General features: G+C 40.6%; 1 protein-coding gene across 1 annotated transcript in view; it reads left to right on the forward strand.

The window, feature by feature from the left end:
- Positions 1 to 2771: 2771 nt before the first annotated feature.
- The window catches only part of LOC118430139 (neuropeptide FF receptor 2-like), an 18469-nt gene continuing 4278 nt past the window's right edge, over positions 2772 to 16962 (forward strand). The window contains exon 1 of the mRNA XM_035840849.1: positions 2772 to 3060. Coding sequence (XP_035696742.1) covers positions 2772 to 3060 — 289 coding nt within the window. The remainder of the gene's footprint in view (positions 3061 to 16962) is intronic.

A 16962-nucleotide genomic window follows, 5' to 3' on the forward strand; every position in this document is an offset into this window, starting at 1 on the left:
ATCTGCTTGGAGATAAATCAAATTACTGAAAATTTTATGATTCAGGTGGCGAAAACAGACAGAAAATATAATATAATCTATTGGATTTTTAGTCAGACGAGGGCAAGTCAATAATGATTTCTCATGTCAGTAGTTAGCTTGGCCGGCCGCCGGGTCCAATTAGTTCGCTTCTGGGAATTTTGTGTCGGACGTTTTCTCCAGAACGTGTTACTGGCAATTAGACTCCGGGCGGGCGGCCAACACCTCTGGGCCCGACGAAATCCAAACACGTCCTCCAAAAAGTCAAGTCCAATTTGTTAGCGTATGAAGATAACCTGCGTATGGAGTTGGTCCAACCTCACCAAACATTTGTGTCTGTGTACTAGGGAATTTGTTTAACTTAGAACATATTTCATGACTCGTTAGACGTGGCCAAAGTACATAAACAAGGAACCTGACTGTTGGTCAAAGTACAATCAATCAGGTGTGATCATTCTAAAATGGCAGTCAATCAGGGATTGTGTCTCACTTACCAGACAATCAATAGAGACAGATACGAGTAACATTTCCTTTTGCATTGCCTTGTACTCATTTAGGATAGAAGGAAAAAAATCAATGCAGATAATCACATCCATAGCTAGCCAATTCCAACGCTAGCATGAAAAAAGAGATCGATGTATACGTAGTTCTCAATTATTTCTATTCGATACGGTTATTTATTGAATTAAGTTTGTCTCGTTTACAAACAACCGATGTACAACTATTTGGAAATAACGAATTGATGGTAAAGAAAAACTGATGACCGTTTACAGCATGACAACTTTACTGTAGTATATCCTCAACTTCCGAGACAATTCCGCCATATTAACCTTGTATGGTTAATAAACATTTGCCAAATAACTTCGGCCGTTTCTCTGTCCTATTTACCGGTGATCAGGGGTAATTGATCCCATTTTTAGACGTTCCTGGAAAGAGGCCGGAAAGAGACTGCGATTTCTTCTAAAAAGACTTTAAATAGGAAAACCGTACAGCCCATTAAGCTTTCCGGAAGGTTAACTTGCTTTTAAGTACTTAAAAGCTTTAAGACAACATACAAAGGGGGTTGCAAGATACAAGTGACAGCAGTTGTATGTCTGTCAACAAAGATTCCTTGTGAGAGAATAGCCGACTATTGAAGCACTTAGCCCCAATGTTGACGTTCGAATTCTGTTTAGTAGACAGAACTACGTAACTACCCATTAGTAACTACATATAATTGCCTCCATGAAAAAAAGTTTTTTCATGTCTGTATGTCACGAAAATATGTATGCTTAACGCGCAAGTAAAGATCAGGTTTCTTGCAGTGAGATTACCGTCATGGGCCACACATTATACAACCTGCAACCGCTGGATATAGAGTCTCCAAGGGTCTTCCTGTAGATTACGGCAAACCGTATTCAAGCGTAACGCGCTTAGTCTAGTGAGTAGATTTATATGTATACTCTACGTTAGACAAGATTCACCAACTGGAAGCTGAAAAACACAGCATGTCATAGGGGCGCACAGTTGACTAAGATTGATGTTGACCTATATGGCAACAATATCTTCGAGGCAGATGCACTGAAATAGAGTCTGTCATTCGGAACATCGCTGAAATGTGAAGCCCTTTGAATATTGGCAGGTCGATGCTATCTTTATGAAACACACTGCATATACTAACTCCATATGCTTCGACTGCTTATGTCATTTCTATGTATAAATGTTCTTGGCGTAGCCTTCTTTTCTACTCATGATGTGATCATATTATACGTGCCCAGTACCTTCGTTTTGCTTTACATGTATTAGCCGTGTGTCTGACTCCGTGACTACATGCTCCCTCGCACTTTTGTTTAACTCATTTCTATATCGAAGTACTGGTACCTTGATGTTGCCTCTTGTAGATAGAGTTATCTATTCTACTCACGAAGTGGTATCCCAGTAACTGCCCAGTATCCTTGGTACTTTGATGCTTTACTAGATATCAGTTCGTTGTGTACATGTGTGTAAAATGAATTTGCCGAGTGACTAGACTAGCAAACTCGAAAGCTAGAGGTCACGGTTTCTACTCTAGGCATTCCTGGTGATGATGTGTCCTCGGCAAAGGCACTTAACACTTTCCTCCTCACTCCAGCCGTTTTTTTTTCAATCGCATGGGTACCTGACCTCAATTTTGAAGGCAATGGAAGGAGAGGAATGGTCTTCTTCAAATGCACTATGCACTAGACTCATGTACAATGGGTACCCACTACCTCTACGGCCTAACACATTTGAATGCAAACAAAAAAAACAACAACAAAAACAGTTATATACCCTTTACGTGTTTACAGACACATCACTAGCCTTCCTGTATTCCGCACATATTATACAATATGATTACAGTAATAGACAGCAATAGCAACGGCATGATACTGAATGCTGGAAACAACATCTTCAGCTTTGCTTTGTCCCATTGGCATTGTTTCTGAAGATTAGATACCATTTCCTACTTTGACTAATATAACATGGGCTGTACTCTCCAAAACGCTTCCCTGTACACATCTGTATACATAATAGATGATTGGCGGGCTTGACGCACATCACCCAGAGTTCTTTGCGTGTAAGTCTTGAAGTATAGCCGCACTAGAGTATTCATTCAGACCTCGCTGAAAGCAGATGCTCGTAGCTCTAACATTAGCGTTTTTCCATCCTATATATTCACCCGTTTAAACGTTCGTTTGTATTTTGTACCTATAAGAATGGACATGGCACGTAACGCTAACATGACCTGGTCCAACATGTCGTTCGTTGATGATTTTGTTTCGCCGAATAAAAACGCCAGCTCGACCGAACATTCGGCCTGGAGCAGATATCAGCACGGGTCTCCAGTCATCGCGCTCTACATCCTTGTTTACAGTTTGGTTTTTATCCTCTGTGTGCTCGGTAACCTGGCAGTTTGCTGGGTGGTGGCCAAAACCCGGAAACTCCACACCGCGACGTTTTACTTTATATTTAACCTGGCTATTGCGGATCTGCTGGTGGCGATATTCTGTATGCCCTTCACACTGGTATCGCACATCCTGGTCGGTAAGTCGGCTCTCTTTTCTATTATTTTTAGATCTAAGATTACATGTGAATGTTGCAACAGGTGTTGTGACCATAATGTTTTATTGCCATTGATGCTTTCTGATGAAGCACAACCATTCCAGTTGGGGGGCCAACTCCCTACGACCTAAAATGGACGTACAGAGCGCTTGACGAATTTCATAGGTAAAAAAAGGAATGATTTTACGCTTTGTGAGTTCTTCTATCTTTTTAGCCATACTTTCATATCTTTCATGATATTCCATGTATGAAGTGAATGGTTACTTAAATCCAATTTAGATCGCAGTGAGGTCGCAGCGTGACCTCCCTCCAGTGGAAGAATCGATCAAAGATAATCTTGTAATCTTGAGATAATCTTACAATCGGGATTGTGTGTGCATGTTTTGTCGTAGATAAGACGCTTTGGCCGTCTTGTGAGTCTGTAATACCACCACTGGTCTTTTGCATACAAGCCGTTTATCTAACACGAACGAAACAAGCAGTGAAAATTCCTTACACAGACTTCTTTTCGATACATGTCGCAACGGTTTTTTTTTCTTTATTATGCTTGAAGTGACTTTATCACTTAAGTTCTCAGTTAATCGAAGAAGAAAGCATCCGGCGGTAATATGTACAAGATTGATGACGGCAGTACCCAGACGTTCCTTTGAGGACGATTTAATTTGCAGACAAATGGATCAACTCTGTACAACGCAATTAGAAAACACTTCAATCCTTACAATCGGATAAGATGCGTAAATTACTACGGGACGTCACAAGCGACATCCATCACTCATCTATTTTCAACTGATATAATTGGATAAACCAGTAGAACAGCATACAGTCATATTCGCATGTACTTTACTGTACTGTACTGTGCTGCATTGATTTATTGTACCAGTTCATTCTAGTGACACTGACGAAGAGTGATGAATACCTCTCGAAAGTCGAAACGTCCTACAGAAATCTCCATTCCTATTTCAACTGGAGGGATTGGATTGTCTTCAGATAACATAAATCATGATTCCTCACCGAAAAGTCTACAAAACACTGTTTTTATCATCTACCCTTCTGTATGATTTGCTATGACAATTTGTAGTATGGGGGTACTTAACGATCGAAATGTTTCATCGTTGTCATCTGTACTGTAATTTCTAGACCACAAAGCGTTATAGTTATCACGCAGTTCCATGCGGGGGTCTATTAGTCATCAGACGAAACATTCAATCATGCTCCGGAACACGATATCTAGTCACATACCAGCCAAGACTTACGGTCAGCAAGTTTGTATCGACATTTGCTTTTCCTCCATCCCAGTTCTGTAAAGTTATGTCAAAACTGCTATCTGTGGTAGCATGCTATGTCGTTATCATGGGGGCAATTCTTGGTGAGATTAGTTTAATTAAAATCATGGCCAGCTGGGACTAAAAAAGCTCAAAGGAAAATAGCTAGTATCTATCTTTCATTCATTCAGTTGACAAGTCTTGTCATCTGCACTTGACTGGGAAGTTTTGGTGACGTTTACCTTTTAATCTGTTACGCATCCCCAACTACATGGTGTTGGCCGTCGAGGTAGATTCTGCTTATTGAGCAGTGCCTTAATACCACTTCAAGACAGATCAAGTATTGGGTTGTTGTATGTACATGTTTTGTAAAGATCAAAGCTTGTTGTGTGTACACGTTCAGTGATTTGTCAGTCATGCACGATAAACATTAACCGATGACCAACTACGACAGACAAAACACTTCACCGGAAACGTTGTATGCATCGGTACATTAGTACATTCAATTTACAGCCCTTGTTATATCCCCTTGACGGTACGTACGGGTTTGGTAATGGTTGCCTCCAAATCGATTAGACATCCCTGACTACATGGCGTTGGTCGTCGAGGTAGATTCCACTCATAAAGCCTTGCCTGATGTTGGTATTCATGGCCGCGCCGAGACAGGCCGTGTTGGCTAGTTGTATGCATACGTTTGTATGTCTTATACAATTTATAGATGTAAACTACATCAAAACGTATTTCAGGGTGGAGAGGTGATGTATTGCAAAGGGTATACATCGGCAACAAGACCTGGGCTACATCCCAGTGCGCATTGCTAATAATGGCTTGTACACTGCACAAGAATACAGAATCTAAAACGGTTGGGTTACGCATACTTTGGTGTTTTGGAACAGACGTGATCAAGGTAGGCGGGTTGTGTATTGCTGAGTTAAGTATTACATGCGCTAATAGATAGTTACGGCAGTATAATGGGGGACGATGATAAAGGATTGCGCCTTTGGATTTTGGGATAAGGCTGCTGCGATAATTAGCCATGCGAGACCCCATAGGGAGACGCTGGAAACATGACGTAGTAACTAATCATCTTCCGTTCGATGAGTTGTTAGAATGTTACGCTGACCGTACGCACCCCCATGCTACCGTGAAGTCCATTAGAGAGTTTTGGAGGCAAGCAAATTGGAGGCAAGTGCTCCGAGCATGGCTGGCCAGAGACTCGCGGGATGTGACTGTGCGCACTCTGTATTCCACACGGGGACACACCATCAGGATCAGTCTTCTGTACGGGACAGTAAAAAGGGCTGGCAATGTTTCCTGGGATTGTGTTAGTGGGACCAATTTATGGTCAGGAGCCGGCTATAATGCTCAGTCGGGATGTAAGAAAAGAGGGTGATTGTGTCTGACATCCACTGAGCACACTGTTAGCATAAAAGGTCACGTCTAACCTCTCTATTCGTGACCTTTGTGTCTGACAGCTTCTTTGCACACGTCACAGGTAGAACGTTTTAAAACCCTGAAAAGTTGCCGAGAAGGGAATGAGTGGCATAAAGTCGCTGGCTTTGCCATTTCCTGTAATTTTAGAATACCTTCGAGTATACAGGAGGTTTATTGCCACTCCATGGCATCTTCTCTTGAGAAGGCTATGTGCTCGAGTCCTACGAAATCCGGCATTATTGCGGTATTGGGGGTATTGGATTTCCTGATGGCTGCCTCAAGTTAGAGTAGTTACAACCCCCTTCACGTCATTTCGTTTCATAATGACAAAATGATTTATTCATGAGGATCAAACGACTGACATTGGGGATTCTTTTCTCATGTTGTGTGGCGTTTCAAGATTTCATCAGGATAAATACTGGCGTACGAGACTCTGTTACATGAAGAAGAGGCTTTTAGTGATATTAGATATGTCAATTCAAATTCACAATGGTGTTTATTGCAAAAAAAACCTATTCTCTTGCTGCGTAGACCTACATCGCCCCGGCGACATATAATAAAAGTTTCTTTGAAAGTGTTTCATCAAATGTTGGATGAGGAATGCCTTTCTGCTCCAACTAAAGTCAGTCTTCCATTTAAGTCAGTAAGATTAATGGAGGGAATTCTACTCGAATGTGTAGACGCATAATCAGTTGCGCCTTTAGATCGCATTGAGTCTTGTTAGAATCACTAATGCAGATAGCATTAGTATTCAATTGTTCGGATATACGTACAGTCCCTTTCCAGTAGAGACCCTGACCAACCGCTGTGCGCCCACTATCAATTGTCAGGTCGCTCATTGGATGTCATAGATATTGATAGATATATCTTTTTACGTTATGTATATTTTGTCGTCTTTTAAACCATAGATTGCAAAATGCATCATATTCCACGCATAAAGTAAATGCATTTTTGGTCGTTCAGAGAAGTGGAAATAGAGCTTTACGAAAACACAATCAATTCCGGTCACTGGTCATCGTGGCAAGTTGCCAAAATCAATCTGCTGCCATGCAGTGATTTTTTAAACGTTGAACAATACAGTTGGATGGGACATTAAGGTAGGTTGAAGATTCACAACGAAAAGGATTAGATACGGTTATAGAAGTCGCTGAATGGGACCTACGTAGTACGGGAAGGGCAATGAAAACAACCCACGTTTTAAAACATCTTCGGCAAATTGCTCTGAAACCGTGACGAAACCTTACCATTACTACAGAACCTAACCACATCCGGAGATATTGAATATGACCATTACCATAGGGCAAGATTCAAGCCCTCAACGGACATATGAAGATACACAGGGGACAGTTGTGAAGGTGTAATCGTCTTCGAATGAGATTAAGCTAACCTATCAGCGTATATCACAAAATCAATGTGAGCTTCGCAGTTAAGTATACCTCGTGCACAGTAACGAGTGCGATTGGTACAACTAGAAAACCATCAATCGGTTTGATTGGTTGGATCCTGCTTGTAATACTAGTACTCAGACAAGTTTGGCCCGTCAAGTATGTCCTCTGTCGAAGTAACCGTCTGCTCCAAATTAGTTTTGGCCCAAGCCTTCAAATCAATGGTAGAAGTCATCATGTTAACAGCATACTAAGCACAAACGGTATACTGTTTCTTTCCCATATTTCATGTAGTTGATGAGTTCAGAAAAGTTTGGAAGAATTGAAAATAAAACACGCTTAGACATGCAAAACACAGGGATTTGTTCCTAGCAAAACTTCGACTCGGTGACCAGTGAATCATTAGTTGTAGGCTGTCTACGGCGGCCCGTCTTTGTTGATGGGTGTTTGGCACTGTAATTATGTAATTACAGTTCAAACCTGATACAGAATAACGTCTACCCAATACAGATGGACTTTCATGATACTACAACGTTTTCTACACACCGATTGAACCGTCCTCTCCAGATGATTTCTGCGCTGTTTTCTCTGTGCCGGCAATGGCTATCTTCTGTGTGCCCTAATCTCCCGAATACAGAATCTGATTGTCCACAAAAATTGATCACTCAACTTCCGAAGGTATAGATGTGTGATTTGTCCATGACAGCCACTTTCCTTATGACGGGAAGAGGGATTGTCGTGATCGAAAATGTGGCAGCCGCTGGAAGAATTCTACCTTTGATTGATGCCGCTTTCATTTCTTCCTGTAGAGATGGATGGAGAATATTTGGAAGTAGAAGCATGATTACTAAAGTACGTGTAAATGTGTGTGGCACGTGAATCTAAATTACCTAATCAACTGGGATTGTTTGCTGACGACTGAGATTTGACGAAGAAAGTGTAGGGACCAGGCCCCACCACATAGGAGTTTAGGTTAGATTAGTAATAAAGACACAGACACTCTGGTCAGTCGGTTCTACGATGTAAGCCGTCTTGTCCAGACCTCTCAGTACTCTCTAGCTACGTTACATAATCTGGTTACATATTGTGGCAGCGTAGGGATCAGATGGGCCAGGACCCCGTATGTTTTGGGTCTGGTCCCTACAAAACTAACAAACGTTTTATCTAGATCACAAAAGCGTACTCAGAGCGATAACAAGGGAGCAGCAAATAGTTAAATCAGGTTGGTATAAGCCAAGTGGAAAATTTGTCAAGATCTTGCATACAATGATAGCCGACTTTCCTCATCGACTTTTCAGCCTTCCTCTGGGTGGAATGTCTCCTGCTGCTCCATTTAATGGATAGTTTCTACAGAGCAACCTCTGTACAATTTCTCATGTACAGTTTCCTCATCAGGTCTATCAATCCAAGCTAATAGGAGGGTCGTGTAAATTATTTGATAGCCCAGTCCAATTGTTATGTGTGGTGAATGGCATCTACGAACTCGTGATCGACAATCACTATGTACACACCCGGCGTAAAATGAGTTCCCTTTCTATTTCATCCTCGACTGCATGCTGAAGATAAGGCTCTCCAATGTTGTGGTTACAGACCCTGGTCTTATTCTAATAGTAAGTTGTATGAGCTAGTGCTATCTTCCTGATTACAGATGCAAACGGCAACGGTCCAATGTTGTGTGCATTGATAACGGACGCTTTGAATTCATCATGTATATATACATAGAAAGGAAATGTGATGAAGTTGTACAGTAAAACCTACTGTGTTATCAGGTAAGTGAGGTTTAACCTCCATTATTACATGCCAATCCCCTATGTCGCCCTAAAGGTGATTATGCCTAAACGTGGCAAAGTAGTGTGAAAATGGTTCTACGAATTCTGATTCTATCATTGTGTATTAGGGAATAAATCTAATAGATCTACGAAAGAAATAATAGATATGGGATGATCCCACTACACATTAATAGTCATAGCACGATTCCTTTACGTCAATGAAATCAGAGTATCTCTCTTGACATGCTCATGAAATTCATTGAAACTGTCTTCTAGGGGTTTCATTTGCAGCTTGCACGAGGTAGATCTAGATGAGACTAGTTTAGCATCGTTGCAGAAATCACCGAGGGTGAAATGAAAATTGAAATAGGGTCCTCTTTCGTAGATTGACACATCCAATGAGATAAATAAAGAGAGAGAGAGAGAGAGAGAGAGAGAGAGAGAGAGAGAGAGAGAGAGAGAAAGAGAAAGAGATATTTTGCTTTAGAATGCTCACTGCACAAAACTGCTTAGTATAATACATCTAGAACGAAATGTACACATTTGACAAAGGATGGAATGTCACATATTTGATGTCATCATCCAATTACGATGGACAAACTCGCCACCCGATACACCATTTGGTGCGGAAAGTTAGTTTGAAATGTCTTTCTTACAAAGTTGGAATATTCTTGATATTTCAAATAGATATTGACACGTTGGTGCTTCTTTCAATTTGACCTATGTGTATGAAATATTGGTTGATTAGCCCTAGTGAACTTTGTGTTCAATAAACAAGCCCAAATGTCAAATACGGCACAATGGTCCAAACCTATCACAGCTTCATGACGGAAAACACAATCTTTATACCAAGGCTTCGCCTCTCATGTGAATAGAAAATTCATAAATCAGTTGAAGTCAATTGATATTCTTTTGAAAGTAAAGTACAGTACTTGCACTCAGAAGAACATTCATTTCTTTTTTCTAATCCTTCATAAAAACAATTCCAGCACAAAAGTCTTGCTGACTCTTGGCTCAGAAGGATCTTGCATTTCCCTCAGGAATATCACTTAAGATGACTGGATGTCCTTTTATGACATGGAAAGCAACCGCTATGGCTTGTTCAGCTTACAAAGAAACCTTTTTGTTACAATGAACAAAGAGCTTCAAACATGTCGACAAAGTTAAAGAAACAATATTAGCATGTTTGATTTTATCATATCTCACTTCATACATTTAGTTCATTTGATTTATGTTTTATTTTACCTTATTTCTTATTCCATTCTTTGTTCAATCTCATGTCTTTTATCCACTGTGATCCTATTCTATATTCCAAGCTATTACTATGGACTAGCTTTTGAGTTCAGGATAGATGAAAGCATAGAGCATCAAAGGGAGGGTAGACCGTGCACTGATCTACAATCTACTCCTAATGGTGTCCTTTGAGGATATCTTGCAAACAATCGTTTCAAACCACCACTTTCATGTTTCTTTCTAAGGACCAGTGTTGGAGTCCGGTAAATTGCTCTAGCTCCAGGATCTAGGAAGATATTTGCGTCTGTAGCATGCAAGTTGATATATGACAGGCAATATACAGCTTTGATGTGTTTTTCTTCATTGACGTGAGTCTAGCCCCCAAGGTCTGGCCTTCGTGTAAGGTGGAATATACCCTCTCTGGAGAAGAGGGTTCCAAGGCTGAAGCTATTGCAAAGTGCACACTTGTTGCGGCTTGATTGCCGGATCCATGCAAGGTCAGCCTTTTCATAAAGTGCAGATTTAGCAGGATATGGGGTTGGCCTTGGTTGGTATTCACCTGGAACGCGTGAAGCATTTGACACGTGTTCTTACCTAAGGGTTCATGTATTTTGTTTTTTTAGAAGGCTATGTTGATTTGATTATATGGCATCCTATTGAACTCTAAATCTGATGCAAGCGGGCGAGTAAAAACGTTTAGCCAACGTTGCCTTAATTATGAAATCAAAATGTTCAATGACCAAACATACTGAGTTTGGTATACGCAGCAACAGATTCTTCGTTTTTGTTCTTTTACATCCTCTTCTTTGATCTTGGAATTAACGTTGTCATTCTATATCTTAGTGTATGTTTTCTGATATATTTTTCTGTTTTCTTCAATTAAGCAGCTGCTTCATACAATTTACAGCATGGTTGGAAAATATTTTTTGAAACGACCAAAATTCGCGCGGATGTTATCCATACTCTCAAATGAACATGGCCTAAGCCAATGTCAACGATTTTGGGTCAACGCATCCAATCAAATTCAACTGTCAGTATATCTGTCTTCATTACATTTTTCTGAACCACTAAACCATTTGCATTCAACTACTGTTGATTTGCCATTCAGCCAGTTTTAGTACTCTCCAAGCAGAGGTTTGTGGGAAAAATAGTGACCTTTTCCTATTATTTTTTTTTCGACCGGCTATTCCACCAATAGCCGGTCGAAAAAAATAATAATAGGAAAAGGTCACGATTTTCCCCACCAGCCTCTGCTTGGAGAGTAAGTTTTAGTACAGAAGTGAGAAAGTGCCTGCTTGCATGCATGGGGTACTTGTTGAGAGAAGTTTTAGTGGATTACTTGATTTTCACATGTGACGTCAACTTTCATAATACCGACGGTTACCACAACATTACAAAAAGGTAATCTATTAAATACATGAATAAAAATTAGAAAAATCGACGTAAGAGTTAAAAGAGTGTATCTATTAGTGATAAAAATGCGATAGCACCACTCTATCGATATCACATTAATTCACTAGTATATAGACAATTATCAAAATATCTCCCAAAACAAGTTATCACAACTTTTCTAACTATCACATTTTCTGTCCTAAAATACTATTCAGGGCTAAATAAATGTGATTGATAATCAAGTCTAAAATATGCATTCTAGTGTTGAAGACATTCTTTGCCTTGATGACAGAACATATTTTATGTGTCGGTATTAGGGTTCGTTCATACTATTGTAGTGCCTAGTGACAAATAGGGCAGCAAGTTTGCTTGCTATTTCAGCAGTAGCAGGGTATAGTTTTACAGGGATAGATTGCCAGGAAGTTTAAGGTAGTGAAATCCCAAATCAACCCCCCCCCCCACATGTTATGCTCGGGGCTCGACCCCCATTTTACGTGCCTTCCCAAAGACGGGCCTGAAAGATTCACTCGTTTTTTTTCAGTGTCTAGTGAAAGTGATTTCCATATTCTCAATTTAACTTCTAAGGAAGTTTAAGGTAGTGAAATCCCAAATCAAGTCTTACTCATTGTATATCAATATCTTCAAAACTCCGTTTAGTTGACCTTATAAGATATGTGATATTGTTTTATAAGGTGCTTTGATTTATAAGATCAAATTCACTTGTTGAATGCCATTTGATCCCCTTTGCAGCATGTTTATTGATACAGGAAGTCCACAGTGGCCTTGAAAATTACATGCCTACCGCGATGGAAATCACGGTTTCTACCGTGACATTTGCTTTGACTTTTCAGATTTTATCGTTTTGGCATTCAAAATTAGAATACATGTACTTAGTTAAAACTTAACACGCTCCGCACACAAAGTAGAGCGCTTCCTATCCAACCAATTACACTCTGACAAGTTTTCTGATCCTTCTCAAGTTGAAATGACCCACAGCCCATGTCACTTGATCTGAGCAAATGTGTGACGTCAGCAACAGGTCAAATGTGCACGGCAATCGGCATTGGCCCCTTTGTATGTTGAGGGATGTTCGATGGGGCCTGATCTGCCAGTGAACTTCAAATTGCAGCAAATATTTTCAACTTTAGACAGTTAACATTTTGCAGATAGCTGCAAGTGTTATCGTCCCTGAAAATTGCACGTACAGCCTATCTCCTTATCTATTCGCTAAATTCCTGCTATTGACGCAGGCTTTAAGCCATGATTAGCTTTATTGGATAGGGGATTATCTACAGAGAAAAGTAATAAGTTTAGAAGGCCAAAGAAAAGAGGGTTCCGCCTTTGGTAAGTGGACAATAAATATGCCTAATGAATAACGTAATACATCAGACTTATCCATTGATATCTGGCGTGCATTAGTGTAGATACTCTGCTTCAGTATATCTAAATCTGAAATGTTGTTCCTATGTCAAATGGGTTTATTCGAGTTCGTATATTAAACGAATGGAACGGAAACTTGCCAATTTCAACTCAAGAATTATGGTCCCGTCGTAACATGCCTTCGCAGAAGTGCTTCTCAGCGCCAGAAAACATCAAAGTAAGGCACTTTTGGACACAATCCAAGAAACGTGCGGATCAAATTGATACGCAAGTGTCCCACAATGAAATGCTTTTAGAACGAGCTGTGCTGACAATGTGTCTTGCCTGGCAGCTTCACAACTTGTCTACAATTCATGATTCAAAAACGCAAGCGAAATAGTGTAGATACACTCAAACGTTCAAAGAAGACCCAATCAACAAAATTTGATGTACTTAGTTGAACCCGTCATTCACATTACTTTTTTTATGCTATACGTTTGTCGTCTGACATGTATGGTTACTCAATTAATCTACGAGTAACAAACATTAGAAACATATGAAACAATGAGCAATTGAGCTTTCTGTACCATGATTCACTGCTCACCTAGTCACGTGTTCTGCATCCCAAATGTGTTTGTTCAAAACTAAATCCGGAGGCGGCTAGTCGAAAGTTTTACTTAGTCCATGTTTTTGTATTGAAGATCACAAACAACTGTGGCTTAGCATAAAACAGCAAAGTTCATAAATTATTAATGAAGAATGATTTAGACTAGGCAAACCTTAGACAAACATGCACTCAAAGAGCGTGCTTTATATCGTGAAGGCGGTACCTTGCCTTAATGCCAGACGACAGTAAGACAGATTTTGGTGCTACCACTAATGTAGGGGCAGCCTCATTAGTTGGCTTTTAAGAGGGCTAAATGTGCCTATGAGACGTGTCAGGTCGTTAAGTGTAATACAAGCAGCCGCTACTGCGTGCCTAAGACGGCGATCGTTTTTTTTTTTGCCGAAGAGTGGCTATACCGGCTATACAGATACAGATAAGTTAGTAAGAGCAAAATGCTTATAGTTAATCCATCTCCTCAAAATCATAAATGCTAACATAATAAAAACACCGAAACATCAAGACCATAGCATGCCCAGGTCAAAACATACAAAACAGAAGTTCTGCTGTACAACCAAGGTTTACATATCAGGGGACCCAAAGTTGACATTGACTGCCAAATCAATGATCAGTCTTTTCTTTCCATCCAGAGCGAGGTTCAAAAGTTATGCTGACACCCACACACACAGGACTACTTATGGGGAACATAGGAATCGGTCTGTAGTCATGATCATCAACACAGGATCCGGAGAGTTGATAGGTGCAAGATTCACCGATAGAAGCATGACCCTAGATTGACCCTCTTTGGCAGTCCAGTCTCAAGAGGTAATCTTTGAGCCTCTGAAAAGCTGACTGCTGATATGTTACCTAGTGTTACTCAACAGACCACTCTGAATTGCATACTCTGTTTCACACAGTACATATATTCAGCTGGAGGTGCGTTAGAGATGCGTAAATTAACCCACAGTGCAGTTAACTTCGTAGAAAGAAAATCCAATGCAACAAGCGTAAGATTACTAGGAATAGCTCGTCACAACAAGCTTTTTAATGATTAAAAAGAATTCATTTTTAGATTAGATGTGTCAATGAATGTACTATCTATCAAAGTTAAGTTTACATAGAATTTTCATACGTTTCTGAGAAGGAGCTCCTATGTAAATGTAAGGCCAGGCACTCATCCAGCATTGAGATGAATGGTGATTTTGCAAGTAGCTGTCATAATAGCTAGTGGTAGTGAAACGCGGCTTTGCTACGGCTTGTACTTTTGGCCAGGCACCACCACTCCACTACTCCATTCGATAAATGTGTTGGGTCTCAGTTTACGTGTAGAGTTTGGACGCTTGAGGCTAGCTAGCGCCTAAAACTTTTCCCATACATGTACATATCCCACTCCGAAATTAAGGACGATGCGATTTTTTTCGGTCCTGTCCACCCGGGCGCAAACCCAAGCCGCTGCCACGGTTCACGGGATTTGGACCTCTTCAGATGGCGAGTGGCAGTGTGCGTAGACCTCTATAACAAGCTGACACCTCTAAAGTATAGAAACAAAGCCAGGGCTGGCCATGCGCCAAAGAACCACTTCAACAACTACATCTCGCCTGTAGTTTGAGAAATCGCACAAAACTTCGTTCAAAGTCAAGTACAAACTAGAGAAAAGGAGAGCCATGGGTCACTGTGGGTCATACCTAGGAACTCATCAGGTCCGCGAACACAGCTACATGTAATTATGGGGAAGCAAATTGAAGCGGGAAAGTTCAAGGGGGCAAGATGTATCGATTTGTACAAGGCGCTCAATACTTTGAAATCCTCTTCGCATTCGGTATATACGTGTAGGTATGGTATACAGGGCAAAGTTCGTACCTTCCAGAAAGTCTAGATTGAACTGCTGTAATGGGAATAAATGCTACTTCCCACCAAGTGTAATTTTGGGGTACCGCAAGGCTACATATTTGGACCCCTGTTGCCTGTAATGATGCTTAATATCTATACTCCAGGATATGTCCAGTCCCGTTGAATCAAAGAACGAGAACGACGAGGTCAACTGCTGCAACAGCACACTCAAATGGATCTTGAAAAGACCTTAGAAGGCTTTTTTTGTGTGTAGATAATGTGGACTCTATGATTCGAACGTATGCAGCAATCAGCGCAACAAATAATGCAACGTGCGTGTGATGTGTAAAAATATGTATTCTAACCGCATGCCTCACTTGTCCCAGTCCTATTCGTGTACAATACTATTATCCAAAGTAGGTTTCTTCCGTCCAAGGTACTCCAAAAGAACATTAATATTGACTTTTCAGAAGTTCAAAACGTTGCCGGGCGGATGCAGTTCCAATACAGACAAAATCTATTATGAAGACCCTTTGTCTGGTAGGAAGCTAAGGCGGCACATCATGTTCAACTACCATCACTAAAAGTCTCCTTTCACGCCTCTTCTGAACGCTTTTCCGCACGGTAAGGCCCAGACGTCCGTCTCCAGACAGACTAATGCTAGTCCTCGTAGCGCTTTAACGTCAGGGGAAGGTACAGGCAAAGTGCATAAGACACTCTGAGGCTGTAACTATGCACCAACAGACATCAGTGTGGCTCCTACTATATATACAAGATCTAGAGATGTAGACACGTTAAGAGGAGAAGAATGAAGGTAAAGGTAAGATTACGATTATGAGATTATGAGATTACATAGATTACGAGAACTTTGAAAGAAGAAGAAATTCGTGTAAGCGTTCAAAGGTGAAGTAATTAAGAAATCTGACAACTTCTCCGCAACCAGATTTTGAACTTCAAACGATACTTGATAAAGAAATAGTGATTGAAAGCAAAACTTGCCAAAACTGAAAGATTGGAAAGAAACCCCAATATCCCCTCCTCTTTACGGTTCTGATATTCTAATAAAACAGTAAGTTCAAACTGGGACAATATGGCTCCAATTGTATACCGTGACTTGCCAAGCTTAGCCTGAGAGACTTGGCTGTTTTTGGCCCAATGCTAAAAAACAATGAATCAATCTGTAACGTTAGAACTGCCGCCCTCTTTCATATCCATGTCGCCATTAACCAGTAGGATCACGACCAAAGCATGAAATAAGAAAGGTCACTGTGATGAAGAGAGAAACAGGAGCTTTCCAGTGACTGCAACAGTACTAGTTGCCAGTGACAGCACGCCACCCAGGATCACCAAATTTGGAAGGCTGAGAGCAGTAGGCAGGTGGAAGCTTAAGGACATGACTGAAAATGCATGCCGCTGCGCGTGAGCGGAAATTGAAAACATATCTTACTCTAGCTTCTTTGTGATTTGGTTGATTTCGATTTGTGAGGGCAATGATGACTCAAATAACCAAATTATGTTATTGAATTTTTTAAAATTAAGTGTATGCCGACTATGAATCTAAAGCCCAATGATACTATACAAAGCCGGATGATAAAAACGCATGCATAATCTAGAGA

This window comes from Branchiostoma floridae, chromosome 14 (assembly GCF_000003815.2).
Source record: "Branchiostoma floridae strain S238N-H82 chromosome 14, Bfl_VNyyK, whole genome shotgun sequence".
In the NCBI taxonomy this organism is placed as follows: Eukaryota; Metazoa; Chordata; class Leptocardii; order Amphioxiformes; family Branchiostomatidae; genus Branchiostoma; species Branchiostoma floridae.